Consider the following 27,796-nt stretch of genomic DNA (forward strand, 5'->3'; position numbering starts at 1 on the left):
TTAAAAATTTAGAGAGAAAAAACATATAAGAAAAATCCATTAATTTTTTAAAAAATAGAAAATAGATAAAAAAAAAAAAAAAAGAAGCAAGAGTCAGGCATTGTTAGCTTGGCAAGCCAGGTCAGCTTGCTTGGCCCATTTCATCAAGGGCCGCGTGGCTAAACCCTTATTTTTTATCCATATTTCATCAAGGCTCACTTGGCCCATTTCCCTATTAGGTTTGACATATCGTTTGATTCGTCTAGATTCTGGCTGCTGGGGTGGTCGAAAATCGAGTCTAATGTATTTTTATTCAAAAATCTATTTTTGACTCAAAACTTCTTAGAAACCGTGATAAACCTTTTCATGACCTCAAAAAAACCAAAAACCATCCTAAAAACCGAAATCAACTCGAAACAAAAAACCACACGAGCTTATATATATATTTTAAAAACTTTAAAGGTAAAAAAACACAAAATAAAATTTCTTCATCAAATAAAACCATTTGACATAAAAACCAGTCCTTTTGGTGGTCTAAATCGGTGTCAACAATATTTTTCTCTCCCTGCTACCGGAATTCGGTGACCTCTCTCTCATCTCTTAATTAGGGACTAAAAAATTAAAAATAAATAAACTTTTGTACCAAAATTAAATTTGAAAAAAATTAAGGCACCAAAATCATGTAATTTGTGTTATTTTTAAACTTAAAGGACAAAAGTGTATCTTTCCTGAATATTTTGGCATGCCATCGATGTTTGGTGCCCTTTTAATTTTGGCCTTGTTCTTTCAATTCCACCATTGTCTAAAAAATCAAAATTAATTAACCTTCAATCAGCATAAAATCACTCAAAATAAAACTTTAAGAATCAAAATAAATTTTTTTTAAAAAAACAAGGTCATCCACAATGTTTTACCCGAAAAGTGCTAGTTGCACAATATTCTCCCCCCCACACATTTTAGTTTTTAAGTAATTGGTGTAGGTAAACAGAGAATGGTACATGGACTGCAAAATGAAATTAAAATAAGATAAATTTAATCCATGTTTTAAAATAAACAATTAAAAATGCTATAATGGACTGCAGCCACTTCACCTACTTTGTTTACAAACATCAAGTCGGCTTCAACGGCATTGCATCTTGAGTTGGTGGTGGCAGAACCATTGCCGTAACAACTAGACACTCCTATATGCATACACAGCCTAGAGTGTTAGTAATTGCTCTGCTATCACCTACCCGAAGGTAGAAAGTTGATTGGCTCATATTCATGCATAATATGAATAGATAGCTCCTTTCAATGAAGTAAGTTTAAGTCCCGGTAACTCTGGATTATTTGGTTATAAAGCAATGGGGAACGACTAACAAAAAGTTATCAGTTGCAATGATTAGGAGTACAGAGGTGGCCATGAAGTTTACACCTACCATTTATATACATACAAAGGAAACAAAAAGATAACAGATCAGCTTTCCATTCCTCAATTTCTCCCAGCAAACAATCGGTCGATCTAGAAACCACCTGCTTCTGGAACAATATATTCTAGTATAAGCATTTTTCCTCCTGTTGAAAAAGGCTGGAAAAAGACATCTCAATAGGCAACTGCTTGCAGCATGGTCTAATTCCACCTTGAACATTTCCACAGGCAATCAACGAGGAAAAATTCTCTCCTTCGAGAATATGAAATGAGAAAGAATTAGTTGCAAAGGCAATGGGTCAGTTCACCTCAGAGATTTGACCAGAGAGGCACTCTTTTATTTCCATGACATTAGAGGAGCCGCAGTTTTCCTGTAACTGAATCAACTGATTCTTTTGGCCCTGCTCAGGAATAAAAACATAGTCACTGTCATTTTGTTGGGTGGAACCAGCTTTGCCCAAACTAAGTAGGGTCAGCTATTTTGTGACTTGGATGTTTCTTCTTTCTATATTTTGGTGGATGTTCATAGAACCAAGAAGAAAAAAGTCAAATGATTGAGCAACAACTCAGATTGGGAGTTCTTGATCACAGGTCTTGTTTTACAATCTAATCTTCTGTAAGAAATTTTGGAAATCCTTTTAGTCAATTGGTTTGAGTATATAGGCAGTCGGTCTATGATAACAAGTGAAAGGAAAGCAACTTGTTTTAAAATCTTACATAAGACATTTTGGAATTTGAATCTCTTAATTAGTTGAGAATGCAGGTACTAAATCTACGATACCAAGTGACAGAAAGGTAACAGCTAAACAAGTTTAGCAGCAAAAAGAAAATCATACCAGGTCCAACAGCAAGAACAGTCTTCGACCCAGCTGAAACCTGTGCAAAACAAAGGGACTTGGAAGTTAAATTACGCAAGTTAACTCCATCAAAATCAAATCGCAGACTTAAATTTGTTGCAAAATATTAGAGAGACAAGCACTATGCACTAAAGTTGAAACATATTTCCAAGTTTACCACTAGAAACCAAGCTCTTTGTTCTCAAATTACATCAAACAATCATGTGGCTGCAAGATCAAGTTCTTGAATTGTGTCAATTCAAGTATAATTTCTTCAAAGCTTGATAAATAAAGGCTATAATTTACCTAGATCAAGAGAATCAAATTCTTAAGTGTAAGTTTTATTTGCTGCTTCTTTGCTATTATTAATTGTATCCAGGCTACTTTAAGATGAATCTTAATCACAAACCATGTCATGCATAAGTTTACCTGTGTTCTTCCAGCATCAGCAACAGCAAAAGTTGGAAGGCCAATGTTCTCAGCTGCTTCTCTTATCTTGTTCCTGATGAGGAGGGAAATGGTGCTCCATGAGTTAGACAACGAAGAGCTTTTTGGCATAATAAATGAACGTTCGGCAACTCTGAAACAATTGCATTATTCAAATAAATTCACCTACGTACATTTCTTGTTGATTCTTGCATGTAACAACTATTTTGGGCTGTCCAGATTGCTCCCATTGTCTCAAGAGAATCCGGTGGCTGCAAAGTATACAGAAACAGCGTGACTTCAAATAATAATGGATAGTCAATACAAATACATGGCGGGGCATCTATTAACCAGAGTTGATCAGAAAGCAGTTATTTCATGATTATATACTCCTAAAAGATATTTTTGGTGACCTTTGGGATTGAAAGGGCATGAAGCCTAATTAATTAACTATTTTAATTGAAGCTCTTCAAGTCCTTTAAACGGTTCATTCAAGCCTTCATTTATCTACTTTTGGTGAAGAAGTGCTTATATGCTCTAGAACAGCATAATAGAATACACATGGAAGAACACATGAAAAACCTCTCAACTTATTAGAGTTACACAGATCCTCATTATCACAACCTGCATACCTATAAATCAGCTCTGCATACATGCCAGTGGCTGCATCTGCAAGTACACAAACCATTTCAATCAGATAAATGATAAAGCAATTTGCAGGAAAGAGCAAAGGGAATTCTAAAGCCACAAGTCAAAACTTCATAAACTGAATCTTAATTGAAGTGTCTTACGTGCACACTGAGATGCAATTTTTCCAGCACCCATCTTCAGGTCTTGTCTGACTACAAAAACCTGCCATTAGCAATTCCGCAGTTCATCAAATAACTATTTGACATCCAGAACAAATTAAAAAAACTGAATCTATAAACCAGAACTAGTTATATGATCAATTGCATCTTCCCACTACATGCAGAAATTGAACCAATAAGATATAAACTAATGTAAGCTATGGACGGTGGACACCATTATGGTAGGCAAAAAAGACAAGCATCTGGTTTATCAGCTTGACATTTGGAGACTTGAAGCTATGGTTCACAACAATCTAAATCTATTTTGAAACAGGTTCAGGCTATCTACATAAAGTAGTCTGTTTTTAACACTATCAATTTTTAATCCCAAATTCTTGACCATGGCTTTAAACTGACCAAATTAATTGGCAGGAACAAAAAAACATTAAAACGATTTGCAAAGAGCTTGATTGACCAAATTGAATGGCTTTTGACTCCACAACTTCCAGGTCAATAGGCATGCAACCATTGATGGTGATTGTTGCCGCCAGTACTTTCAAAACCACATTCATATAGCAATGGCGACCAGATTCAGCCAACACTAACTACATTTTCCTAAATATGTTGAAGAAATCAAAGTAGAGCCACCTAAATGCCTTCCTTGGCATTGACTTTAAACCAAAACACCATCTGTTGCAGTAGAATTTCATCCATTAATTATTTAAATAAGCTAACAGATACAGTGGAGAAAGCAATAGATACTTGAACACAAACCATTTTAAGCTCTTTGTCACCATCTTCCAGACTTTGCTGCTGGGACTTTCCAGGCAAAAAATTCTTCTTCTTGGTTTGATTTTTTGAAGGGTTCGACAAATCCAAAAACAAGCCAAAAATGAAACCAATGATAAGGCCCGGAATGAAGTTTTCTGGCCTAAAACTCTCTGCTAAACCTCCTTTTTCCTGCTTCTGATTATATACATTTAGCAAATTCAATTAATCAAACCAAAATAAAGGAAAAAAAAACAATCCTATCATACACCATTGAATTTAGTTAATTGCTAAAAAAAAAAGCTTCCACTTAAGTGAGCGTAGCACCATCATTTAGCCAAATTTTGATAAAATTTTGATTTTTTCAAGAAAGCAGAAGGTACCCAGTTGAGAGAAACGAGTATTAGCTCTATAAAACAATAATTAATTACAGATGATAAAGCTAAGAGAACAATTCAGCTTACAAAGAAAACAACTTTAGAACGTGAAGACATGAACTTTTCAAGCATTTGAAACTAAACCAGCATGAATTTGAAAAGAGGAGACATGAAGGAAGGAAACTATGAAGGATAAAGGTTTTCAAGTACCTTGTTTGAAAGCTGAGATGGGTTTTTCGACACACCCCACATAGTTAGCCTACTCTCCTAGCTAAAGATTGAATGCTGTGCAGAGGTAAAAAAACCAACTGAAGAAGATAAAACAGACCTAAAATAAAGTTGATATAAGACTAAACAACGTCGTTTTAAACCAGTTGCACTCCTGTAGGGCCCAGTACTGAAACGCAGCGTTTGGACAAATACCAATCCTCGTCGTCCTATCTCATTTTATTTTTTCAAAATCGACCGGCATGAATTCGCCATGCAAAAAGTTCCCACTCATGCACACGTATCCAATTATTAAAGATCGGGTAATTTTAAGATTTAACTTAGATTTTAAATTTATTTTTTAAAGGTTGTGAGTTTGAGTTTTATTTTAGAATTATTAAAAATTTATATAATTGTTAATTTTAGAATTTATAAAATTAATCGAAGTACGTATAAACTGATTCGAATACCTATATTAAAAAAAAACCAGGTAAAGTATTAAAAAAATCAATCTAAAATTGATTTGATTTTGACTCATCGGGTTAACCTCAGCTTCATCATAATCAATTTGATTTAATTTTTTTAATTAATTAGAGTTAAATTTGAAAAGTTAAATTGTTTGAAAATAATTTTAAAAATATATCTCCTAAGTTAATATAAAGATAAACATCAATATATTCGGAGGTTCATATAACATATTGTACCCTATCAAATCTTATTTTAAGTGAAAAGCGAGTTTGTTTATCAGAATAATTCTTACGCAGTGGAAGCATATAATTAAGGCTTATTTGGAAGGTGAGATATATATATATATATATATATATATATATATATATATATGAATCACGTGCCTTGAGAGGGCGGGAGAGAGGGTTAAATGGAGAAACACGATATGAGCAAGTCAAAGTTTGGAATTCCTTGGCTTTCACTATTTTCCTTCCTAGGCTCCCGCTATCCCTCACTTGCACTCCAAATCTAGACAAGGAATCTTAGCCACATTATATTGATTACAATTCCTTTACATTACCCTGAACCCCTAACAAACAGTAACACCTTCCTCCCTTCACATTTTAATTTGCAACCCCGCCAATATCTTCCTTCCCTTAATTTCTCTTATGGAATCTGTTGGCTCTGATAGTTCATCTACATCCTCACCTGACTCCAACTACCGCCACCGCAACCGTCTTCATCTACGGCTTAAACCAAGCCAACCGGTGGCAGACCGCATTGTTCGAGCCATCCGTCACCGTCTTCGCCTTCTCCATCGATCAGAAGCCAACTTTTTTATCTTGGGTGCCACAGGGAATGTCTACACCGTGACCTTAAGTGCTACCCCTACGTGCTCATGCCCTGATCGTACAACACCATGCAAGCATATATTATTTGTTTTGATTCGTGTATTGGGCGTCTCTCTTGATGATGCATGTCTTCGAAGGAGGAATCTTAGGACTTGCCAGCTTAATCACCTGCTTGGGACTCCTACCTTGCCAGAGGCGCTGGCCGGGTTTAGCGTTCGTGAGAGATTCCATCAGTTGTTCTTTCAGACAAGGCATGGTGTTTTGAGACCTCGTGTTGAGGTTGAAGACGGGACAAAGTGTCCGATTTGTCTTGAAGAGATGGAGAAGGGAGAGAAGCTGGCGGCTTGTGGAACATGCAGGAATGTTATTCATGCAGAATGCTTGATGAAGTGGAAGAGGAGTAAGGGGAGGAGGGCAGCTAGCTGTGTGATTTGTCGAGCAAGGTGGAGAGACAGAAATGATGAAGAAAGGTATCTGAATTTGGCAGCTTATGTTGGGGAGGATGATATGGCTGAAGATGGTGTAGGTATTTGTGTCGGCTAAATGTCTTCATGGGCATTGATTAGCTAGCTAGGGTTTACCTTCATCGATCCTACATTAAAGGAAGATCATTCGATTTGTAAATACCATCATAGGTTAATGTTGTTGTGACCAATATTGTCTCTATAACTACATTTTAACTTGTTTGAATGCAATATAGTATAAGAAATTGACTGCCACCTTTTACCGTCAAGGAGAGGACAACAATACATATGCTAATCCATTAATTTACTCTAACTACATGGAAATCAAGATTACAATAATACAAAATGTGAAAATCAATCGATAATATGGTATAGGGGCCCCGTATGGCGAATCAAAGTGCCCCCAAAACATTTTTAGTCCTCTGAGAGATAATTCAGGAAGTCATTGAAGAAGGCAAAGATAAGATACGTACGGTGACCTTGACTTTTTCTAGATTATGATGATTATTCATTAATTCTAAGTTCCGTTTTACGAGAAATCTTATATTGATAGTCGTAATTAACATCTTGTATTGAATGTGTGTACATTGTAGAGGTAGCTGGTTCTAGATTTTGTTTTCCTTCTGGGTCTTGGCTATTGTTTCTAATCATTAGTACCCTTTGTCTCTTGTTTCCTCAATATATCCTTCGTGGATGCTCTTTTTGATTACTGAAAGAAATCCTTCATGGAACAACACCCGAATAGGTCCAGCAGAATTAGGAGCTAGCTAGCACATCTATTATACATATTTAATCCTCTTCCAAGTAAAGAGGAAAGAGATGGCAGAGATGATAAATAGATGATTGAATAAGATAAGAGGAGACGAGGGATAAAAGAGAGACACTCTTTACGTTAAGGCCATGGAAATTGAAAAAGCTTTTAGTGGTAGACAAGGGATAGATAAAAGGGTTAATAAAGATAATACCAGTTACTAGTTTGAAAGCAATGTCCCTAGAAAGCATTGTCTAAACATTATATATATAGCTACTAAATTGAATAGAAGGGATAGATAAAAGGGTTAAACCTATTGATGGGTTGATGTATTTCTCATTGAATAGATCAGTATCCAACAAATTTAATTTGTTTAGAGTTTGATTTTCGAATGCATTTGGAGGTGTTGACATCTTTAAACTGAGATTGTCAAGTGGATTAATCCCAGCTGAAAGTTTTGGTAAACTTCTCCTACAGACTTTTATCTTGCTAAAATTCTGTCTGTTCAGGTAGGCTGTTTTGAGGTAGATGCTTTGAACAAAATTAATAATTGGCGTTGCTTAGGAAAATGTCAAGATTGCTGGGCTCTTAGGGAGACAGACGGACATGCCCTTTATTGCGATCGAGGAGTGCAGAAAAGGGTTTTTTGTGAACGGAGTTGCTGAAACTCTGGAGTTTTTGTCATATTATATGGACTAGTAGTAGCTAGTCTTCTGACAGATATTTTTAGAGACAAATCGTGTGTGTGTGTCATTGTGGCAAAAAGGGTGCCATGGATGGGAGCTTGATGATCTCACTTCCAACAGAAAACATTGCATTGAGGCAATAAAGCTTCAAATCATGGCCAGTAACCAGGACATGTCATTAGTGAAAGACTGATCAACAGACTACAAGTTTTGTACTGTATTGGTTGGTCCTTTCCAGCACTAGGACGGTTTCGAAATATATAACAGTACTGGTGGTGCCTTCCACCATATCTCTGCTCTTTGTATCGGCTCCTGTTTCAGTCCTAAAGGCTGAGTTAATTATGGCGTATCCTTGATGGTTTTAACGGTAGCTTGGTTGGATGAAGGATTCAAAAAAGGTTGGGCTCGAATCTGATTCTCATCTTGCAATCCATGCACGACGTGATCAGAAGCTGTTTGATAGGCCATGGCATGTCATGTTCGACTGAGACACATTTATCATATGGCTTGCTGCGGTGCTGACGGACTGACTAGCAAGCTAACATATTTAATCTTGATATTGCCATTAGAACTTGACGATATATATGTGGGATATCAATCCCTAAAATGTGCTCTTTGTAACCTAGGGCTTGAGCCCACCTTTCAATAACAGCCATGATCAGCCTTTCAATGTGCCGTGCATTTTTTTTTCTTACTTTTTTAAGCTATAAAAACATAGATTTCTTATGTGGTTTAGAGTCTAACTCGGAAAGATATCTCGGTTATTTATCTACTAAAACAATAAATTATGCCCATTAATTTTATTGTTTAATTTAACAAGTTTTTTATTTATTTTTTTATTTATATAATAGTAGTTAAGGATGTTTTTGGGTATAAAAGTGGATTTTCGTAATATTTTCTTATACACAGAGGGGCTTAATTTTATCAAATTTTCTATCTCTTATGCCATTAATTATATAATTTTATGATACCTCAAAATGATTTTTATAATTTATTTTAATAACCTGCAGCTCCACAGGGAGTGAATTACTCGAAGGAAAAATGCTTTAACTTATATATTCATTTTCAACCAGCTCACAAACCTATAAAATTTATCAATTTAGTTATAAATATTCTTAATCAAGCCCTTTTCTTAAATGTTAATTAATTTTTTTTTATCAATTTTTCTTTGATATATACACGCACGCATTAAACGGGAATATTAACAAAAAAAACCGAAAGGGTAGTATTGAAAAATGTGGGTATTATTTTAGGACTCAATTGGTAAAATATATAGGTTTCGTACTCAATTGAGAATGGGTATAGAAAAAAATACGGTTAGAAATGAAAACGCTGCGTTTTCATTATACATGAGAACCATCAAAACGGTCAATTAACAGTCTCTGAGTCCTGCTTTCCTTCCGAAACCTCTTTAGAACCCTAGACCGTTACTTCTCCATAAAAAGACCCTTCTCCGTCGAAATGCCTGGCGTCGCGGCGGACTCCACCACTTTCGCCAGCGGTGGCGCTTTAGTCCCATTCGTGCCAGACACCGAAATTTCCGTGGTGTACCCGCTTCACCACGGCCTAAAACCTCCAATCTCTCGCGTCTCAATCTCCTGGGCACGAGGAAACAATCTCCGCATCTCGTTACTCCGTAATCTACCTTCCGATTCCGACTCCGACTCGGATGGATAATTTTGGGAAAATATTGTGGAATTGGATCAGGGCAGCGGAGCAGCCGATGTCAGAGACGCCGAGCATTGGCGCCGCATTGCCTACGGCTCCGTCGCGCCTTTCGCGCTCCTTCAAAGCCGCAAGAATGCAGTTTCGAGTTTTTCTAAATTACAATCAAGTCCCTCTCCATATGACCTTGACTGGCAAGTTTTGAATTCTTTTTTCTCTGAGAATTTTTATTTATTTATTAAAAATGTGGTAAATTAATTTCTTTAGGTGGGAGTATGTAATGGAGTATAGCAAGGACATAAATGCACTACTTGGGAATCCAAAGTCAAATGATAGTTCTTTAATTGAAGACCCTAAAGAAGTTTTGAAGGTGAATTTTCTTTGGCTCAGTTGGTTTGTTTTGGTAGCTTAGAGTTAGCGGTTGATTGTTTAATTAAGTGAATCATTTTCTGTAGAAATTTGAGGAACCAACGAGTTTAAAGGCAGCATGGGAGTTGATGGAAATGTTTTATGTAGACAAATTATGTCAGAGCTGGTTACCGGACGCCTTGTCGATTGGTTGGCGGTAATGATCATTTATGCTCTGTTTCATTTGATTTTTTGGGGTTGTATTTGATTGAACCCTTTTGTTATTTTTTCTGCTCTTATTGCTGCTGGTTGTGCCAGGATTATGATAGTCTATTATCAGGTGATCAGCTGACTGTTCATTCGAAACTTGTGGAGTTTCAAGGGAAACTAGTTACCTTACAGGTTTGATTATATTCTGGATATATTTTATTAAAGTTCTATTTAATGCCCTAATTTTTTTCTTTGCTTAGCTAAGTTTGTGGTGAAATTGCTAGCATAATGTTAAACTTGTGCTTTGTATATGTGTTTTTGCAATGTCATTGATGGAAAAAGTGGCAGGCAATGTCGCTAAATGTAATCCTGTTAGTATATAAACTTTTATCGTCCGTGATCAATTTATGTCTGCTACCTATGGGAATGTTGGATGTTTGGCAAGCTTTTCCAGCTTAAAATGTTAATATGTAATGAAATTTGGCTGGACATGTTATAGGGAATCAATTCTTAGATTGATATTTTGTTCAACTTTTATGACATGTTTTATATGCTGGGTCAAGATCTTTGTGAACTCTTTCCTTTTTCTCTTATGAATGTGGGACCTTCTATGATTGCTTTATGCAGGCCATCGAGGATGATCCTAAATATTGGGAGGTGATATCGTCTGACACTAGCAGTTGGTTGGCTAGAGATTGTGGTAAAGTGTCCAGTCTTTCCCTCTGTTTGTTGATTGGTATAGTGCATCTTATAGTGATGAAGAGACAGATGTTTTAATGCAGAACTAAATGTTTTTCTCTTGTAGGTGAAACATTTGCTCATGCATGGATCTCATCAACTAGATCAACTTGGCTATAGAGAGGTTGGTAAGAACTCAATGATTGATTGAGTATGTACATACCATTGAACTTATTTTTCAGCAACCATTAATATATACATGCAGGTTTAAAATGAAATTTTAAATTGTTGGCTTTTGATACCATTTGAAATTTTAAATTGTTGGCTTTTGATACCATTTGACAAACATGAACATTATTTGTATACTTAGGGTTGTCACATACTGATATTTATGTATCGTAATATTCTCATTCAACATCATCCTCCTCATCTTCATTGAATTTTGATGGTTGATTCTCATCCATAAAGGATCTAGAATCATAAAAAAAATTCAGCTTCAACATCATTTTCCTGCTGTTGAATTTCTCTTGTATATCCTGATCAAGAGGTTGTCTCCTGTAATCATACCTTTGAAGGGTTCTTAAAACTAATTATGGATCCACGATCACTCTTCTTACGATCCTCCAAAGTTTTCTCCTTAATCTCCGCCAATTGACCAGATAACTCTATAACCTGCCTCAGCAATTTTGATGCAGGATAGTTTGGTAAAAAACGCAGCATTATGATAGTGGGTATAACATTCAATCCGATAGTTGGATTGGGCTGCAATTCAGCTAGGAGGTTTTACAACTAAATATTGGGGAGGAGCCCTCAAATTTGACCCGGAAGCTATTGTTTTGACAACTAATGCATGAATAAACAAAATATCTAGCTTTAATGTGCATGATTATTTAAGCAGTCATGCTTGCCAGTCTAATTGCTAGTTGATGATTCTTTGTTGTAGTTGACACTGCTCTGCTGGGAAAATGTCTCTCAAACGAATATTTTGTTGAATAAACTGCAAGAATTGTCCATGGCAAGTGTTCGTCCAAGCTTTGTCGCCGCTGAGTTGCCAGCTGAGGCACTAAACTCTGTTAGGCTGGCTCTTGCCACAACTCTTGGGCGTGCCATCTTAGAGGAACAATGATGCTTTGTTTTTTACGTTCTTGAAGCTATTAATGCACTCCCTGGTGACCAGGCATTCAAGCCACATGATCACCATCATATTGAAGAAATGTTGATGGTGAATTTGGGATTCGCTACATGCATGTACATGTTTGTTTAAAGTTCTGCATAGCCAATGTTTCACAAGAGAAACCACTGCTCCTCTACTTGCTAGAAGTATTGCTTAGAGGAGTCTGCAGTTATCGAATCACATCTTGTTACAATCATGTTTGACGTTGTTGTAGAACTACACCACAAGTCTCTGGTTAGCAGAAAATATATACCATGCCTAGATGATAACACATTTTGCTATTGAAATTTTCATCTGAGTTGTATCAATGATGGGCTGTTATGGAAAACTCTCAGCTTTTGTTGTATATTGGTGTATTCAAAGAAATGTTAATGACCTTATGTTTAAACCTAATTTTTCCTGCTACTATTCAAGGATTCAATTCTGCTGTAGTTTTTGTGTTACTCGTCTCGACATATTGGCGTTCCTTCTCGGTCTGAACAAATGCATGCGGTCACATGCTCAGCATTACCACATTCCCTTTTTCAAGTGTAAAAACTTGCGAGCGCTCAATTGGGACCGTTTTAAGTGACTTCTGAAGCTTACACTGCAGAAAACAAGTGGGGGTCATGAGGGCCAGCCAATTGGAGGATCAAGGAGGCTGGGATGCGCAGTTAGAGTTGACATATAGACGAGTCCCATATAAAGGAAAGAATCAGAGGGGGAGAACAAACAGAAACAGGGAAACAAATCAAATAATCAAGAGAAGGCTGCCTTTATAATACAAAGCTAATAGAAAAAAAAAATACAAGCACTACAATCAACATGATGATGCTATACCAGGCCTGCACCATTTAATAAACAAATACATCTCACTAGCATGGAATTTATCGAGAAAAGAAAAAAGAACCTCGGAAAGGTACAAAAAATATGCAGTAGGGAATAGACAGAAATCTGGAGAGCTGTGAATATAATCAAATAAATAATGTTGGATCTTCTACCACTTTAGTCAACAAACAAGCTTGGCAATGGCAAGACTCATGCCCTATCAATTTTCTTCACTCGGGATTGCTGGTCCTGGTAAAGAGCCAGAGGCACTTTCAGTGTACTATACAAGTTTACTGCAGCTTCCTAAGGTGGCCCAGCTTATCCAAGCATGCCATAGGCAGTATTTTGCTTGGTTCATCTTGGCTGCAGACAAGTAGAACCAGCCTTGTTACCGTGTGCAGCACTTCAGTGTATTACAGTTTCTTGGGCAAATTGTAAGTCTTCTTAAGATACCTCGATGCTGCTTCATCGTTCCGATAACACAACATACGAAGAAGTGTGTTTGGGTCAGTAGGATTCCACTGTCCTGAAGTTGGAGGTAACGGAAGTTTAGACCTGGCAGAAGAGCCATATGTCTCCAACGTCACGCGTCTGTAACGCTCAATGAGACTCTCTGTATCTGTTCGGAAAAGGGGAAGGATACTTCTGACTGTAGTTGAAAACTTATCTATCAACTCAGTAGGCAGGCCATCCCCGTTGGCCCAAAATAGATCTTTAAGGGATTTGAAATCATCCTCTATTATCTGAGAGTCCTGACGCATGAAAGCACGAGAAGGGCCTCCCGCAAGCAGAACAAGCAAAAATCCATCAAAGGAAGCTCTCATTATGTCAGTAACAACACGTGGACGAACTCTTTCATGTATAATGTTTGAAATGATCAGCAAATTCCGCTCAACCTCCTGGATAAAAGGTTCAATCCTAGAAGATGATGGCTCTCCAACATACAAACCATCCCAGAAAACATGACTCAAGTCATGGAAAACGAGTTTGTAAGCAACTGCCTCGCTGAGTGCTTGAACTCCTTCTATACAAGCAGCTGGTGTCAATTCAAACTTCTTTGCCAAACCATTTGAAAAGTCTTCTGCGTGTGCAGATTCTGAGTTCCTCAAATGGGTTATTATTCTCTTCTCTAAAACATCCAACTCTGATCGGATTCTGTGCAAAGTATTTATACGAACACATAACTGAGGAACTCCAAAAGAATTGTCCCCATTCATTGTTGCAACCTGAGAATTCCTCTTTTGAGTGTTTGCTGACTTCTCTTTCTTCTTCCATGCAAACTTTGATTCCATAGTACATCTGGTCAATGCTGGCATAGTTGGAACATATGTATTCCGTGATCCTACATATCAGATTGAATGATTTCAGTTGTTAGAAACTCAAAAACATGAAGCCATGCACATTATTTGAGCTTTGCAAACATTTACCGCAGCCAGATTTTGCCTTAGTTGCATAATACTGAAGACATCTGTCAAGGCCAGTCATCAAATCAGGTAGCAGCACGGGATGCATTGGTATTGGCAGCTGAAAATATGCATCCAAAGTTTCATCAATAATCCGCAAAACTTCAACAGCAGAGGGAGCATATCCTTCTTGATTTGCCTGCGGATTCCAGACCTACACATTGCAGCAAGCTGGTTAACTCAGGGTAAGGTAAAAACAAATGAAAATGCATCAAGAAAAGAAAGGACAATCAAGACTGTGACAGTTACTGAGAAATTCAACAGATCAGTGCATATGATAGCATGAATGGATAGGAAAACGCTTGCAAAATCTATCTCAAGTTTGCAAACTATCATAAATGTCATAACAGAACCACATCAATGGCCAAACTGTCCAATCATACACTATCTGGTTGCAGTATAGCCAACATTCAACTCTAGCCTCCTCGAGGTATGTCTCCTTCAGAGGTCAGCTCTTTTTACAGAACAAGATTGCAATCACATAACGGATTTAACTTTTAAGAAGTCTTGTAACATTGTGATAGCCAATAGTAACTGAAACATGTCAATGTTGCCATAGCTACCAAATTCAATAGAATAAATCTGACAAGTTGTGCAGTGGTGGATGTAATGATAGCAAAATCCAGACAGAAACAGCAGTACAAACAAGTTAAAAATAAAGAGCAAGTACCTCTTGTTGCAAATTCCTGTCGACCCATTCCTTGAGCCTGTCTAGTCTTGCTTTGATCCATGCTTTTACCAGATCAGCAATTGCAGCTTCAGCTTCATAAGGAGGCATTTCACGGATTATTGCCTTCCCACCATCATCGCTGTCCACTGAATCTTCTACAGCAATCTGCACAAGATCTTTCTCCAGCTTATCTGCAGCTCTAAGCACTTGTACGGCATCTGGTGTTAATTCTGTTATACCAGATATGAATTGTTTTATCTCATTTCCATAGCAAGCATGAAGCGTGGCCACAGCAACACCAGCTGAGAAAGGATGCCATCTTTTCAGTATCGGACTAAATACTTGCTTCTCGTTAACTGCCAACTCACCAACATCCTTTGCAAGGATGGCAAGAACAGGAAGAGGATTTGGCTGGTTTTTGGATGCTCTCCGGCTTGAGTCTGCTTTCTCCATTCTCTATTTTATGCCAAATCAAACAGTCATCTAATCAGCCAAAAAAAAATGGTCTCTCTCTCTCTCTCTCAATACAATTAGAATGTTCATAAAGCAGCTTGCCAAAAGTCAAAAAATTACTAGAAGCTTGGTTTTATTTATAAGGTTGCACTTAATCTGAGCTTGAACTGAGCTAATCACAGGTAGCACTATGTTGACCTCTTGACAGCTATCTTAACCCTATTTGAATAACCATTGCTTATATACATGTAAAACATATAAGAAATATTGCATCCACTCATCTCGGAAAAGCATGCAACACTTTAGCTTGTACTGCATTCTGAATCCCATTCCTATAGGTTCATGAAGCATAGAAATAACAAGTGTTCTCATACTATAAATAAGAGCAACGACAGCGAGAAGAATTATGGCTCTTGAATCTATCGAATAGGTTGCAAAGACTTACTTGAGCAAAAGCAGTGCGCAGTGAGGATCTGATATATGTGTCAATCCTGGCACGAACCACATCCACTTCACCTTTTCTCTTTCTGCGATACTCATTAGATATATCCTCAACCAAGATCTTGGCTGCCGACACCCCCAGAGAAACAATTCCCTGCATGGTCTCAACATTCCCGCTGTCAAAAGTGTCGTGATATGCAAGAAGCCTTTTCTCAGCCCATCCCAAAATTGAACTCAATGTAGAACTCAAAATCTTGGAGTATTGTGGATCCTTCGTTGTCTTTGCATCTCTCGCAACTTCTGCTAGCTGACCATCAGCTGCATCCAGCAGATCCGTTTCTGCTTGACCAGTTGCAACAAAGCGGTGAAATAAAACCCATGTGAAGCAAAGATTGTGGAGCATTTGATTCATTCCAAGGATTGTCCAAGTCTTCTTTATGTGTTCCATAAGTTCATCAATTTCATCAATTACAGATGTTTCATCATTAACATCAAAGCAGGCTTGTAAAAGCATTTCATAGAGTCGAAGGTTCAATGGAATCCCATCAGCCCAGTGGCATATCTCTGAGAGTGACCCGTCAGATCTACTAGCTAAGGACATAACAGCACTGCGAAGCACTTGCATAGACTCATTGTTCTTTCCAGTCTCTATAGGCCTATCCATAGCTCCTTGAATAATTTGCCGCAGCCGCTGTGAAGTAGGATTTGACTTATCAAGTGGCACATGAGGATGCAGAAGTAGTCCAGCCTCAAGAACTTTCATGGTTCTCTTCTGCCACACTTCATATTCTTGTTGATCAGTAAAATCCGAAAGCTTGAGCTGCTGCAGTAGCTCCAGCGGAAGAACAACTGACTCAATTCGCCTTCCAACCTGTAACAGGCACATTAATAGGGGTCCAAAACAGCCATGAACGTGAGAGTGCTACCTCAGCTGAGCAAACTATAAAAAGACTCAACAGACAAGCATAAAAGAAAGAGGCGATCAAATGCATAACTATCCAAGAGTTTACAGCAATTAGTAAAATGGTATTTCAGCTTTAACAATAATAAAGATAAAATACACACCATGAGCAAAGGAAACCACGCTTGGATAATAATTCATATCGATCAAAGTATTAAATTCAGAAAAACAATACAAAGAAAAGAAAATATCTTTATTGTTCTAGACATATAATCCCATTGTAGCACATTGACAACTGAAACATTCTAGAACTCTTCAGCTCCAAACTTTCAAAAATTAACAGCAGAAATATATAAAAGAAAAGGGAAAAACTTACCTTTCTTTTTAGTTAAAAAAAAATCACAATAAAACTACATTATTAATTCTCATTTTTTAACTAACCATAGTTTTGAGCTTAGAGTTTTTCCCTTTACCATAAAACCAATCATGATCCACATTATTTATCCAACAAAGCATCAAACTTCACCAAATCAAACTTAAAAAAAAAAAAAAACAACAGAAAAAACCCATCAAAGGAAAATCAAGATTGAACAAAATAAAATAAAGCCAACCTGACCAGCAGCAATCCTCAGTAAAGCCCTTCTAATCCTAGAATCCACAGTCTCACTGACCCGCATTTGAGCCCGCATCAACTCACCAACAGTCAAAGCTCTCCTCGCCTTCCCCTGACCCGACCCAGAACTCGAACCCGACCCGGGACTCTTCTTAGAGCCCGAACCAGGAGACTTCAGCCCTAAAGCTTTCTTCATCTTGCTAGCAGCAGCAGAGGTGAGTGAGCGTTGTAAAGCAGGCGAGTTAGGGGAGTGGTTCGAGTGGTTCGTGGTTGAGTCAGAATTGGACGGGTTGGGGGTGTAGGTTAAGGGCTTTCCCGAGGAAGTACGGCAAGCGGCGACGAAGATCTCGTAAGCGGTGGATCGGAGGTCGGGATCGGTGAGTTGTGTGTCGAGTTGACCCAGTGGCGAGTCGAGATCAGTGGTGGTGATAGTTGGTTTAGAGGGCATTATGGATAATTGCTGTAGTTTTAGCGGTGGTTTTAGCGGTGGTGACTCTCTCTTCGAGTGGCCTAATGAGAGGTCTCTAAAGAGAGAAGCCATTTTTTCTTCTTTTTTTTTTTTTCTCGAGAGAGGGAGAGAGAGAGACCCTTCATATACAAACTACCACTATTATAGCGTATACAATTAAAAAAAAAAAAGAGTAAGAAATGGAAAAAGCATTTATTTGTTTGGTTTTTTTTATTTTAGTTTTTTTTAAAAAAAAAAAAAAAAAAGTGCTGTTGCGCGACTGATATGGTGCAGTGTTTTACTGTATGCCTCACCTACATGGGACCATTTGCCTTGCTTAAAAATAATTTATATTTTAAACACTGATGTTACACGGCAGCCTGCAGTTTGGCTCAAGACTCGACCGACCCGGTCCTGTTCCAGGTAAGGTTTAAAACAAAATCAATCTTGAAAATTGAAATGACCTGGTCAGTCTGTGAGATAACCTGCGACCCTGTTAGTCTAATGAAGACCCGGTTTTATAAATAAAATAAAAAATAATATTATTTTAAATTGATTTAGTTTTACTCTCGTTGATAACTAACTTATTGCACGAACAAATACTAAAATCTAACAACTAAATCACTATTACACACAAAGAAGAAGAAGAGGGAGTTGACATGTTGGTCAAGGGGAATACATTCTTGTAATGTTCAAAGTTGTGAAGGCAAATTGAATGATGCTTTAAGAGTAGTAGCTGTGTGGTGTGATAATGATAATATGTAGAAGCATTAGAACATATTTTGGAACGCGGTGCAAACCGTGTTTTCAAAAAATTTAATTTAATTTTTTTAAAAAAATTTAATATGGTTTGTACGTTTTGGATCGTTTTGATGTGCTGATGTTAAAAATAATTTTTAAAAAATAAAAAAATCACTGGCATGCATTTCGGCACAAAAAATTATTTGAAAAGCAACTACTACCACATTGCCAAATACCCTCTTAATCTCCAACTCCTCCATCGACTGCTAGTACATCTTGTCTTAGATATTCCCATCTCTTAATTTTAATGACATGGAAAACATTTTGATTAATTTTGAGACTAGAGCATGAATTTGAATGAGATTGTGGCAGTGACGGTGGTTTAAAGTATTTTTTATTTAAAAATATATTAAAATAAAGTTTTTTTATTTTTTAAAAATTATTTTTGATATCAGCACATCAAAACGATCTGAAAACGCAGCAAGGCGTTTGGTAACAAACCAAACTGCGTTTTGTATTGCGGGGTCCACTAAAAAATTAAGATTGAAACGTAATTTTTGAGAAGGAGTTTTTACATGCTTTTTTAATTGAGTTTCGTAAAATTCTGTTTGTTTTTGCATTTCAAAAGCGCTTTTGAAAAAATTTGAATTTTTTTATTTTGTTTCTTTACTTCAAATTAATATTTTTTTGATCCGTCGATATCAAAAATAATTTTTAAAAAATAAAAAAAATTATTTTGATACATTTCTATATAAAAGATACTTTGAAAAGCAACCGCAACCACATTTCCAAACACAGTTACTAAATATTTTATACATGTTTTTTACTATATATAAACCTCAACCATAATTTCTATCAAAAACATATTTAAATCCAACTAACCACACATTTAACTCCAATTTTTTAAAAACTTATTTTGACATGGAAAAGTGCTGGCGTTGGGTTGGATGTGTTAAGTTTGGATGATGATGATGAATTGATGATGATGGTGTGAAGGTGGCAGTGGTTGTGACAATTACAGCTCACATCGAGTATATATTATAATTATTATTATTTTTTAAATGAAAGCCATGAGAAAATAAGTGTACGTGGACACATATTACTATTTTTTTATTTTTTTTTAATTAAAAAAAAAGGAACTTGCTCTAGAAGTAGTCTAGTCTTTTTTAACATGAGTCGTTTGTCATTGTGCAATTAATGGATGATAATTTCGTTTCTTGGCCTTTTAAAGGCAACACTATATTACTCTTAAAAGTAGATTTACTTAAAAAGGTTTAACGGGATTAATTTGGTTTTTTCTATTTTTAAGGAACGACTTCCATGTCCTAAAATTCATACCAGGAGTATTTATGTATTAATTAAAAGAAGTTATTAGTGTGTGCGACATTGTTCTATATCCAAACATCATCTTCTAAAATAATTTGTATTTTAATTCTTATTCTTTTTATAATTATAATCAAATTATAAATCTGACATATTAACTCGTTCAATTTATTTATTTTTCCTCGGAAAAAATGGTATCTGCCCACATCATAGCGCGGGGGCTACGTCGCATAAGCCGTGTTGCCATGCCATCAAACTTTGTTCAGAAACACGGAAAAGAATGTGAAAACAAGGCAAGCTGGGATATCAAGGCATCAGGTTGGATTTAAAGTGTTTTAATCCTTGATTGGTGGGGACAGCGGGTGGGGAGGATCATCACGCAAGAGGTTTCTCTTTCTTCATTGAAAAAGGTTGGCAGACACTTTAATTAAACATTATGTAATTTAATAATATAGCTGTAGTCATATTCACTAATTAATTAATTAGCATAGTTACAGTGACCAGTAATTGCAGAGGAGGGCTTCTGGCAGGGGCTTATTCACACGGTTAATTTGACTGAATCCCCGAACTTCGAAGAAATTATGGATATGGCACTGGCACGGCCCTATAATTAAATGATCTCGGTAGAGAAAATTAATAAAAGAAAAGGGTCAAACCTCAGATTAGTCCCCAATCTATCAATAGATTCTCAATGTAGTCCCAAACCTTAAACCTATAAGACTGGTCCCCAATTCTATTATATTAAGTTAAAATAATAGAGGTAATGACACCACCTTTATTTACTTTTTCAACCATAAGTTGCTATTGATTTAATTGGTGGTTGTTACTTAATTATTCCCCCAGCTAATACTGAGATTGACCAAGAACAAGCGGTGAACGACAAAATTTATTTACAAGGATACGCAATGATGAAGGGAGGGTGGAAATGTATTAAGGATTGTTTTTTTATTAAAATAATATATTTTTAAAAAAATTATTTTTAATATCAATATAATGAAACGATATAAAAACACTTAAAAAATTAATTTAAAATTAAAAAAATTAATTTTTTTAAAAACATTTTTGAAACGTAAAAATAAATAGGCTCATAATCAAAATATAAATATGATGTCGGAAGTTCGAACATAGGCTATTGAGTCTTAATTAATGTTGATGTTACAAAACATTTCTTCCCCATTCGCTTCTCAAGAAAATTCAAAATTAAATTTATTAAATACATACTACCATAATTAACTAATTTTTATCAAGGTTAAAGTTTACAAAATTAAATAAAAAAATATATCATAACAATCGAAATAGATTATCAACGCATATATAAATTATAGTTGTAAAACCTGATTTAGAACATGATTTGGATTTGCCCAAATTAACCTTTTATTTTTATTTTTTAAAAGATTAGAACGATATAATTTTGATTTTTTTATTTTGTAATAGAGTTTTAACTAAATTGCGAGTTAATATATATTTTAATCTAGATATTTTTTTTATCCCATTCATACCAGTCCATGTCTTAAGTTGGCCAAGCCGAGACAAGTTCAAGTATGGCAACTATGGCTTTTACGTTGATTGGTTATAAATGTATCAATGGAGGAAAAAAAATCAATATACCAAAAGAAAAATAGTTTTAAGAAATTTTCACTAAAATTCTCACATCTACTCACCAACTAGAGTTAGACGCAATTACAAGGAATCTTCGCTGCAGATGGTTCTAAACAGTTGGATTAAAAATAGCTAAAGTGCTAAATTTATGATTATGACTGGGACCCTTAATTAGCTAAAGTGATAAAGCTGCTTCTCTTTTTTATGGGTGATTATTTTCTATTGGTTGGATTTGGTTCGATTCGGTTCATTTTCTATATAAAAAAAGTAATCAAATCAAATTTTATTTTAAAAAAAAATCGAAACTCAACCGACCGGTTTCAGTTCGGTTTTTTAGAAGAAAAACGGTTCAAACCAGTTTGGTTTTGTTTTTCGGTTCGGTTTCGGTTTTTTTTTTGTTTGGGTTCGGTTCGGTTCAGTTTTTTCGATTTCAGATTTATAAAACCGAAACCGAACTGGTCGGTTTTTTTAAAATTTTAATCAGTTTTTTTTTACGGTTCATTTTTTTAGTTATTTTTTTATTTTCTCGGTTTAATTGATTTTTTGATTTTTTTATTTACCCCTGCTCTTATTATGACCAGCGGATGATATGGTGGCCATTGTTCAGACAATGAAAGAAAGAAAAAGTATTCAACAAAAACAGTTTAGTGGTGGTACTTAAGCATTTTTAACCAGGAAAATCTTTGTTAATAGTAACAAAAATAATAATAATTCCATTTTCTGTGAATTATTTCTCCATTGATTTTCTGTATATCATACGTACTGTCATGGGAATTCTTGTTCTGATTTTTTTCAGTGAATGAAAATGTTTCATTCCCCTCGGAACTGAATCCATGTTAGAAAAAAAAAGAGAAAAAAAATCTGTTCTGTGACGATGATGCTGACTTCGGTGTTTTTAAAAGAGAGAGAATGGTGGCCATAGACAACATCACATGCTTTTGATCATGCAATGTGCCAACTGCCAACTGCTAATCCAATAATGCCAATGCAAAGTCCAAATTGCTCTGTCATTCCTGGATATGCTAAATTCACTCAGAAAATTATTAATTTCTTTTTTGGGCGGCCCGTTGTTTTTCACCAGGCGTCTGTGATGTGGGGGAAACTATATTTTGTGTCCCTAAACTTTGTCTGTGCTCACAATTGGATCCTTGTACAATAGGTGTTTACATCGATTATTAGCTGCTAAAATTGTAGGTGTGGTCAAAATTGAATCGTCATAAAAAATAAAAAAAAACTCAATTGTGTTCTAATATCTTCATCAAAATATAGGCATCAAGAGGGATGGGTGGTGGTTGTAGAAATTAGGCTTTCCGCTGTGGTACCAAGAAATCTAAGTTATAGATGGAGTTGGTTTGGACAAAATTCCGACCCAATCTAATCTTTAAGCTGATGATTTGATGGCCCGAAAAGGCATGTAATTACAACCCAGTCTCTAATTTCTATTTTAAAAAAGGTTTTACTTTTTTTGTTAATTTTTTTCTATAAAAATTATCTGTTATTCTGTTTTTTTTTTTCAAATATCTCAAGCATGTTTAAAGGAATATTCCTAAATTGGCCGCTAAACAAGACTAAAAGACTAACGATTTCAGTGGATTTGAAGAGCCCGTTTAGAATTATAATAGCGATTGTTTTTTAAAATATTTTTTCGCTTATAAATGCATCAAAATATTTTTTTATATTAACACATCAAAATGATTAGAAAACACAAAAAAAAATTAATCTGGAACAAAGAAAAAAATATAAAATTTTTAATTTTTTTTCAAAAATATTTTTGAAATGAAAAAACAAATGGGCTCAAAGTCTAGGAATTAAATTTAAAGACCGTTAGTTTGTGCACTGTAAAAAGAAAAGCAAAAAAAAACACATGAAGAATAATAATTTTCTAATTAATCAAATCTTAATGGACTAAATTAATTTTTTTTCCATGCAGGAAACCAAAAAATAAGCCTATTGAAACAAGCTATAAAGGTTAATCTTGAATAAAATCAATATAGAATGATCAAATAAAAAATATAAAAAACAAATTGCACCTTATGAATACATGGTGGGTTACAGTAGATGAAATAATAAAATGCTTAGCTCTTTTGTTTTCTTTTTTGGTAAATTATATTTAAGTTCGATCTCATTTATAAACAATTTTTCTTTGGGTTTGACTTGCTTATAAACACATTATCTATGTGATCCCTTTTTATTTTAATAGTTATAAGATCTGACATAACCTAATAAATTAACTTGATGACTTATTAAACCTAATAAATTAACTTGATGAGTTATTAAATTATAGCTTGACTTTGATTGATTCAGTAAAATAAAACTGTTTTTTTACCATGACACCATAGATGGAATCAACCTGAATCAATCCCAAACTTAAAATTCAAATAAAATTTTATAATTATTTTCATTCTTGCTCACACCACAATGGCAAACACTTTAATTAAAGGCACATCGATATGCATCTTAGTCTAGGAAAAAAAATGAAATATTTATGAAAGCATAACTATATTTTTATAAAATGATTGTGTTTTCTTTTAAATAGTCTCAAAAAGAGAAACTCCATGTACAAGTACATTGTATGCTTCAGCTAGAAATGCTGACAAAATATAAAAAAATAGCTTTATCCTATTCAATCTGAAAATAAAAAAGGGATTGTAAAAAAAAGACTATTTCCTCTAGAAAAAGGTTGAATGATTTTTCTTGGAATAACAAAATGATGGACAAGGATCTTTTTCTAAATAAAAAAACTGAATTCTTCTAAGTTTTTGATAATAAATAAAAATACAGAGGTCTTCGAGCTAATGCCCGCATTTACCATTGCCCTTCGATCTTGAGCCACGCACGAGATTGACCACTCTATTGTCTATTCTAGTGGGCTAATTTTGCGATATTCTCTTGTATGTAACTATATATTCTTAAATTTATCATTGTAGGTGTTAATTATTAAGTAGGAGTAGTATGCAGGGACTAATATGATTACGAATTGAAAGCATGAGGGCTGTCGAGCCCAAGATTAAAGCTTAGGGATTAATCTAAGTAGTTTTAAGAAACTCGAGGGACCTCGCGCAAGAATTGTAGCACAACAGAAGGAGTGTGTACATCAACACCAGATCAGACAGGCAAGCTTCTAAAATCTCAACTCTCTGTGGTACCCCGAATAGTGAGTGTGTACATCAACACCAGATCAGACAGGCAAGCTTCTAAAATCTCAACTCATTCAATAAAACCATGTCAAAACTAGGTGATGATGAGTTAGCCTTAATTATCAACTGGGTTATTGATCAGAATGACAGACAATCATTCTCTCTAGTATGCAAGCAATGGCTTAATGTAGAAGGCCAAACCCGTTTATCAATTCGCGTTTTTGAACCCGAACTACTCCATAAATTCTTGCCCAGATTCCCAAATTTGTTAACTTTTGAGTCTTCAAAACGAATCACCAACAACCACCTTGAATTCATAGCCAATACATGTCCTAAACTTGAGTTTCTCAATCTCAAGCAACAATCAATTGAAAGCCAAAAACTTGACGGGTTTGATGACTTATTAGATTTTGATGATGTTGGTGTTTTAGCTATTGCGAATGGCTGTTGCAAATTGTGTAAAGTATTGTTTAGAAGGAGAGGGAGGGTTGGGAATGTTGGGGTTATTAGTCTTGTCAAGTGTGCACAAAGTTTGAGTGTTTTAGATTTGGGGTGGTGTAGCTTGATAAACGATTCATCACTTGAAGCAATTGGGTGTATGAATTCGATTCGGGCTTTGAATTTAGAAGGTTGTTCTTTGGTTACTGATAAAGGTTTGACCTTTTTGGCAACCGGGTCTTCTTCAAGGACATTAAAGAGGTTGGTTCTTGCAGAATGTGATAGACTTACTGATTTCGGGGTGTCATTGTTGCAGGGAATGTGTTGTTTGGAGGAGTTGAATTTGGCTGAATGTGGGCCAAAAGTGACGGATAATGGAGGTATGGCAGTTGCCTCGATTGCTAGTCTTAAAAGAATGAATCTTTCATGGTTGATCAATGTGTCAGATATTACACTTGTTGCAATAGCTGGGAATTGTAGGAATTTGGTAGCTCTTGATTTAACTGGGTGTGAGATGATTACTGGAACTGGCATTCGTGCCCTTGGTTATCATGAGTGTTTGGAATCATTAGTGTTGGCTTCCTGTTACAACATTTGTGGGGATGACGTGGATATGGTTTTGAAATGCAAGTCATTGAGGTCTATTGTGCTTGATAAAGGATTGAAGATGTGGATACCAATGAGGATGCAGGAAAACATTAGCAGGTTTTGTCAGTTGCATTGGAGATAACGATGATGGATAAAAAGAGGGCAAAAAATGTTTATGCTGGATACCTGGGATTATACAGGTCAGTGAAATAGTAAATTTCATGCTCCTTTTGATTGCTGAACGATTTTCATTATGTTCGGCATTTCTATGTTTGAATGTTAACAAATTTTCCTTGCTTGTTAGTTTCTGTGGAGACCAGAGAAGGAAAAAAAAAGTTTCTGTATTTCCAGAGGTAGAAAGATTCTTTAACCTGCAAGAGTGTGTTTATTTCGTCTTCTATAGTACCTTGTTTACATTGATGAAATTTATCCCTGCTTCATTAGTTATTAATAGTTGGTTTCCTATTAATCCGTGAAGTCAAATTTGACAGGCGAAATCAAGGTTGAGCTAGAAAGTTGTCCAGGGCATACAGATGGTAGTACTAAGACGTTGATGATCGTCATTACTCTATCTGGGAAGATAAGAACTAATGTCGGCGTGTCAAGTTTTTATCCCATAAGTTTAAGGACCTCTTTATCCTTTATCATCAGAGGCAGAAGATCTGTTGTTTTACACTCCGCATAAAAACTGGTGTCCTTCCCAATGCTGCCTTGTCGTAACTGAATTAATGGCTGCTTGTATTCTTTTCAAACTACCAAATTTTGGGGGTACATTGATATGGATTTTGGCTCACCACGCTGCCTAAGGAAGACAATGCATCAGCCCTCTATGAGGTCATTTTCTATGAAACTAGAACTGTTCTAGATGAGACGGAAAAAAATCTCAAGGTAGTTCCTGCTGCTCGTGATTCAATTTATTTGCTGTGTGACTCATGGGCATTCCTGCAAAGTGATTCTCTTACAATCATCATTACTTTTAAGGCTTGGGATGACTCCATTCAACTCTACAAAGACAAGAAGAATTAGCTGATCTCTATTTACTATGTGAAGCTCATCAACAGAGTAATAGAGCTTCATACATATGTATTGTGAAGTTTGTTTATTGAATGCGTGGAGGATTGTCGAAATTATGGATAGAAGGGTTGTGAACTTTGTAATTGATCTAGATAATGGAATAATGTACATCAGAGACTTCTTCGCTGTCAAATTTACAGTCTGATCACTATCCGGGTATTCTTTTCACTATCTGGGTATTCTTTTCTTTTAAGTAAACCATGAACAGGTTTACTTGTATATAACATCCACTTCTTTCATGTGTAGAGCTATACGCCAAGGAGAAGCTAAGCAACAGTTGAACTGAAGCTCCAAGGGCAATGAATACGTAGTTTCTGCACTGAGTTTACGAACTTCTTTGCTAGATAATTTCAGACAGTAAATATGGTCATTACACATCTGTGTTTGTTTATCACTCTTTTCAATTGCTCTAGTGTCGGCTTTTGTGTTCCATAGGGTAGTCAAGTGTCTCAGATTGAGAGTCAATGATTCTGAAAACCATTCGATTTGGTCTATGATGCAAGTGCAGGAATCAAATCCTGCAACAAAAAAGTAACATTTGAAAACTCTTGTTCAAACAGGGAAATTTTGTTGTTTTTTTGTTTCTTTTTAGGCGCAACTAAGCCATTTAACCCGTGTTTGTCACGAGTTATAAATTTTATTTTTATAAAAATACCAGGTATGCCGGTTACTTCATTGTATTTTTTATATAAAAAATTCAAAATGTAAATTAAAAAGCCTATTCAAATAAGATCAAGATATTCCATAACATAAAATGAGATACGTATATGAGATATGTATCCACTGAATTTATTTATTTAAATAAATAAAAGATAAATCCACATTCTAAAAAATTCATGATTTAAAAGATAAACATAAATGAAACTGATTGAATAAATTCATGCCATAAAAAATATTATGCAACGCCGAACACATCAATAATATAATTTTAAAAAATATATTTTTTATTTTAAAAAATAAACTTTATTTGTATAAAAAAGTTATAAATGAATTAGAATAATATCTTGAAAAATAAAATAAAAACATAACAACTAAAA

At 35.5% G+C, this 27,796-nt stretch overlaps 4 protein-coding genes and 1 non-coding gene across 9 annotated transcripts; 3 read left to right on the forward strand and 2 right to left on the reverse strand.

The window, feature by feature from the left end:
- Nucleotides 1-1,273: 1,273 nt before the first annotated feature.
- Nucleotides 1,274-4,909, reverse strand: LOC7462298 (uncharacterized). 2 transcript variants are annotated; one of them, XM_024603147.2, is made up of 9 exons: nt 4,793-4,862; nt 4,212-4,403; nt 3,441-3,501; nt 3,282-3,318; nt 2,844-2,921; nt 2,653-2,725; nt 2,224-2,263; nt 1,696-1,788; nt 1,274-1,497 (listed from the first exon to the last, which is right to left on the reverse strand). In XM_024603147.2, exons 1-8 carry the CDS (start codon nt 4,832-4,834, stop codon nt 1,739-1,741), a joined length of 573 nt encoding a protein of 190 aa, XP_024458915.1. In that variant the 5' UTR covers nt 4,835-4,862; the 3' UTR covers nt 1,274-1,497; nt 1,696-1,738. The 2 variants fall into 2 exon arrangements, with proteins under 2 accessions (XP_024458915.1, XP_002309541.1); XM_002309505.4 differs by having other exon boundaries at nt 1,274-1,788; nt 4,793-4,909.
- An 899-nt stretch (nt 4,910-5,808) lies between these two features.
- On the forward strand, nt 5,809-6,806 carry LOC7462299 (uncharacterized). Its single transcript, XM_002308563.4, has one exon. The coding sequence runs from the start codon at nt 5,905-5,907 to the stop codon at nt 6,628-6,630; it is 726 nt and encodes a 241-aa protein (XP_002308599.1). The 5' UTR covers nt 5,809-5,904; the 3' UTR covers nt 6,631-6,806.
- Nucleotides 6,807-9,353: 2,547 nt separating this feature from the next.
- Nucleotides 9,354-12,456, forward strand: LOC18100661 (uncharacterized). The gene is made up of 6 exons (XR_008059561.1): nt 9,354-10,023; nt 10,109-10,218; nt 10,320-10,403; nt 10,839-10,911; nt 11,017-11,073; nt 11,833-12,456. It is a non-coding gene; the product is annotated as an uncharacterized LOC18100661 (transcript).
- Nucleotides 12,457-12,798: 342 nt separating this feature from the next.
- Nucleotides 12,799-18,003, reverse strand: LOC7470741 (protein unc-13 homolog). The gene is made up of 5 exons (XM_002309506.4): nt 17,410-18,003; nt 15,902-16,768; nt 15,004-15,459; nt 14,298-14,487; nt 12,799-14,212 (listed from the first exon to the last, which is right to left on the reverse strand). Exons 1-5 carry the CDS (start codon nt 17,950-17,952, stop codon nt 13,284-13,286), a joined length of 2,985 nt encoding a protein of 994 aa, XP_002309542.3. The 5' UTR covers nt 17,953-18,003; the 3' UTR covers nt 12,799-13,283.
- A 6,601-nt stretch (nt 18,004-24,604) lies between these two features.
- LOC7462300 (F-box/LRR-repeat protein 4) lies at nt 24,605-27,153 on the forward strand. Of its 4 annotated transcripts, XM_024603078.2 has the most exons (3): nt 24,605-25,885; nt 25,990-26,038; nt 26,177-26,892. In XM_024603078.2, the coding sequence occupies exon 1, from the start codon at nt 24,745-24,747 to the stop codon at nt 25,825-25,827; it is 1,083 nt and encodes a 360-aa protein (XP_024458846.2). In that variant the 5' UTR covers nt 24,605-24,744; the 3' UTR covers nt 25,828-25,885; nt 25,990-26,038; nt 26,177-26,892. The 4 variants fall into 4 exon arrangements, with proteins under 4 accessions (XP_024458846.2, XP_052310053.1, XP_024458847.2 ...); XM_052454093.1 differs by lacking the exons at nt 25,990-26,038; nt 26,177-26,892 and adding an exon at nt 27,006-27,153; XM_024603079.2 differs by lacking the exon at nt 25,990-26,038 and having other exon boundaries at nt 26,164-26,892.
- The last annotated feature ends 643 nt before the right edge of the window (nt 27,154-27,796 follow it).

Source organism: Populus trichocarpa, chromosome 6 (genome assembly GCF_000002775.5).
Source record: "Populus trichocarpa isolate Nisqually-1 chromosome 6, P.trichocarpa_v4.1, whole genome shotgun sequence".
Classification (NCBI taxonomy): domain Eukaryota; kingdom Viridiplantae; phylum Streptophyta; class Magnoliopsida; order Malpighiales; family Salicaceae; genus Populus; species Populus trichocarpa.

Coding starts and splice junctions, on each gene's coding strand:
- LOC7462298 (XM_002309505.4), bottom strand. CDS start 4,834: ATGTGGGGTGTGTCGAAAAACCCATCTCAGCTTTCAAACAAG. Junction 2,726..2,843: donor TGCAAGAATCAACAAGAAAT/GTACGTAGGTGA, acceptor CCTCCTCATCAG/GAACAAGATAAGAGAAGCAG. Junction 2,264..2,652: donor CTGATGCTGGAAGAACACAG/GTAAACTTATGC, acceptor TGTTTTGCACAG/GTTTCAGCTGGGTCGAAGAC.
- LOC7462299 (XM_002308563.4), top strand. CDS start 5,905: ATGGAATCTGTTGGCTCTGATAGTTCATCTACATCCTCACCTGACTCC.
- LOC7470741 (XM_002309506.4), bottom strand. CDS start 17,952: ATGGCTTCTCTCTTTAGAGACCTCTCATTAGGCCACTCGAAGAGAGAG. Junction 16,769..17,409: donor TGAGGATTGCTGCTGGTCAG/GTTGGCTTTATT, acceptor TGCCTGTTACAG/GTTGGAAGGCGAATTGAGTC. Junction 14,488..15,003: donor ACAGGAATTTGCAACAAGAG/GTACTTGCTCTT, acceptor TGCAATGTGTAG/GTCTGGAATCCGCAGGCAAA.
- LOC7462300 (XM_052454093.1), top strand. CDS start 24,745: ATGTCAAAACTAGGTGATGATGAGTTAGCCTTAATTATCAACTGGGTT.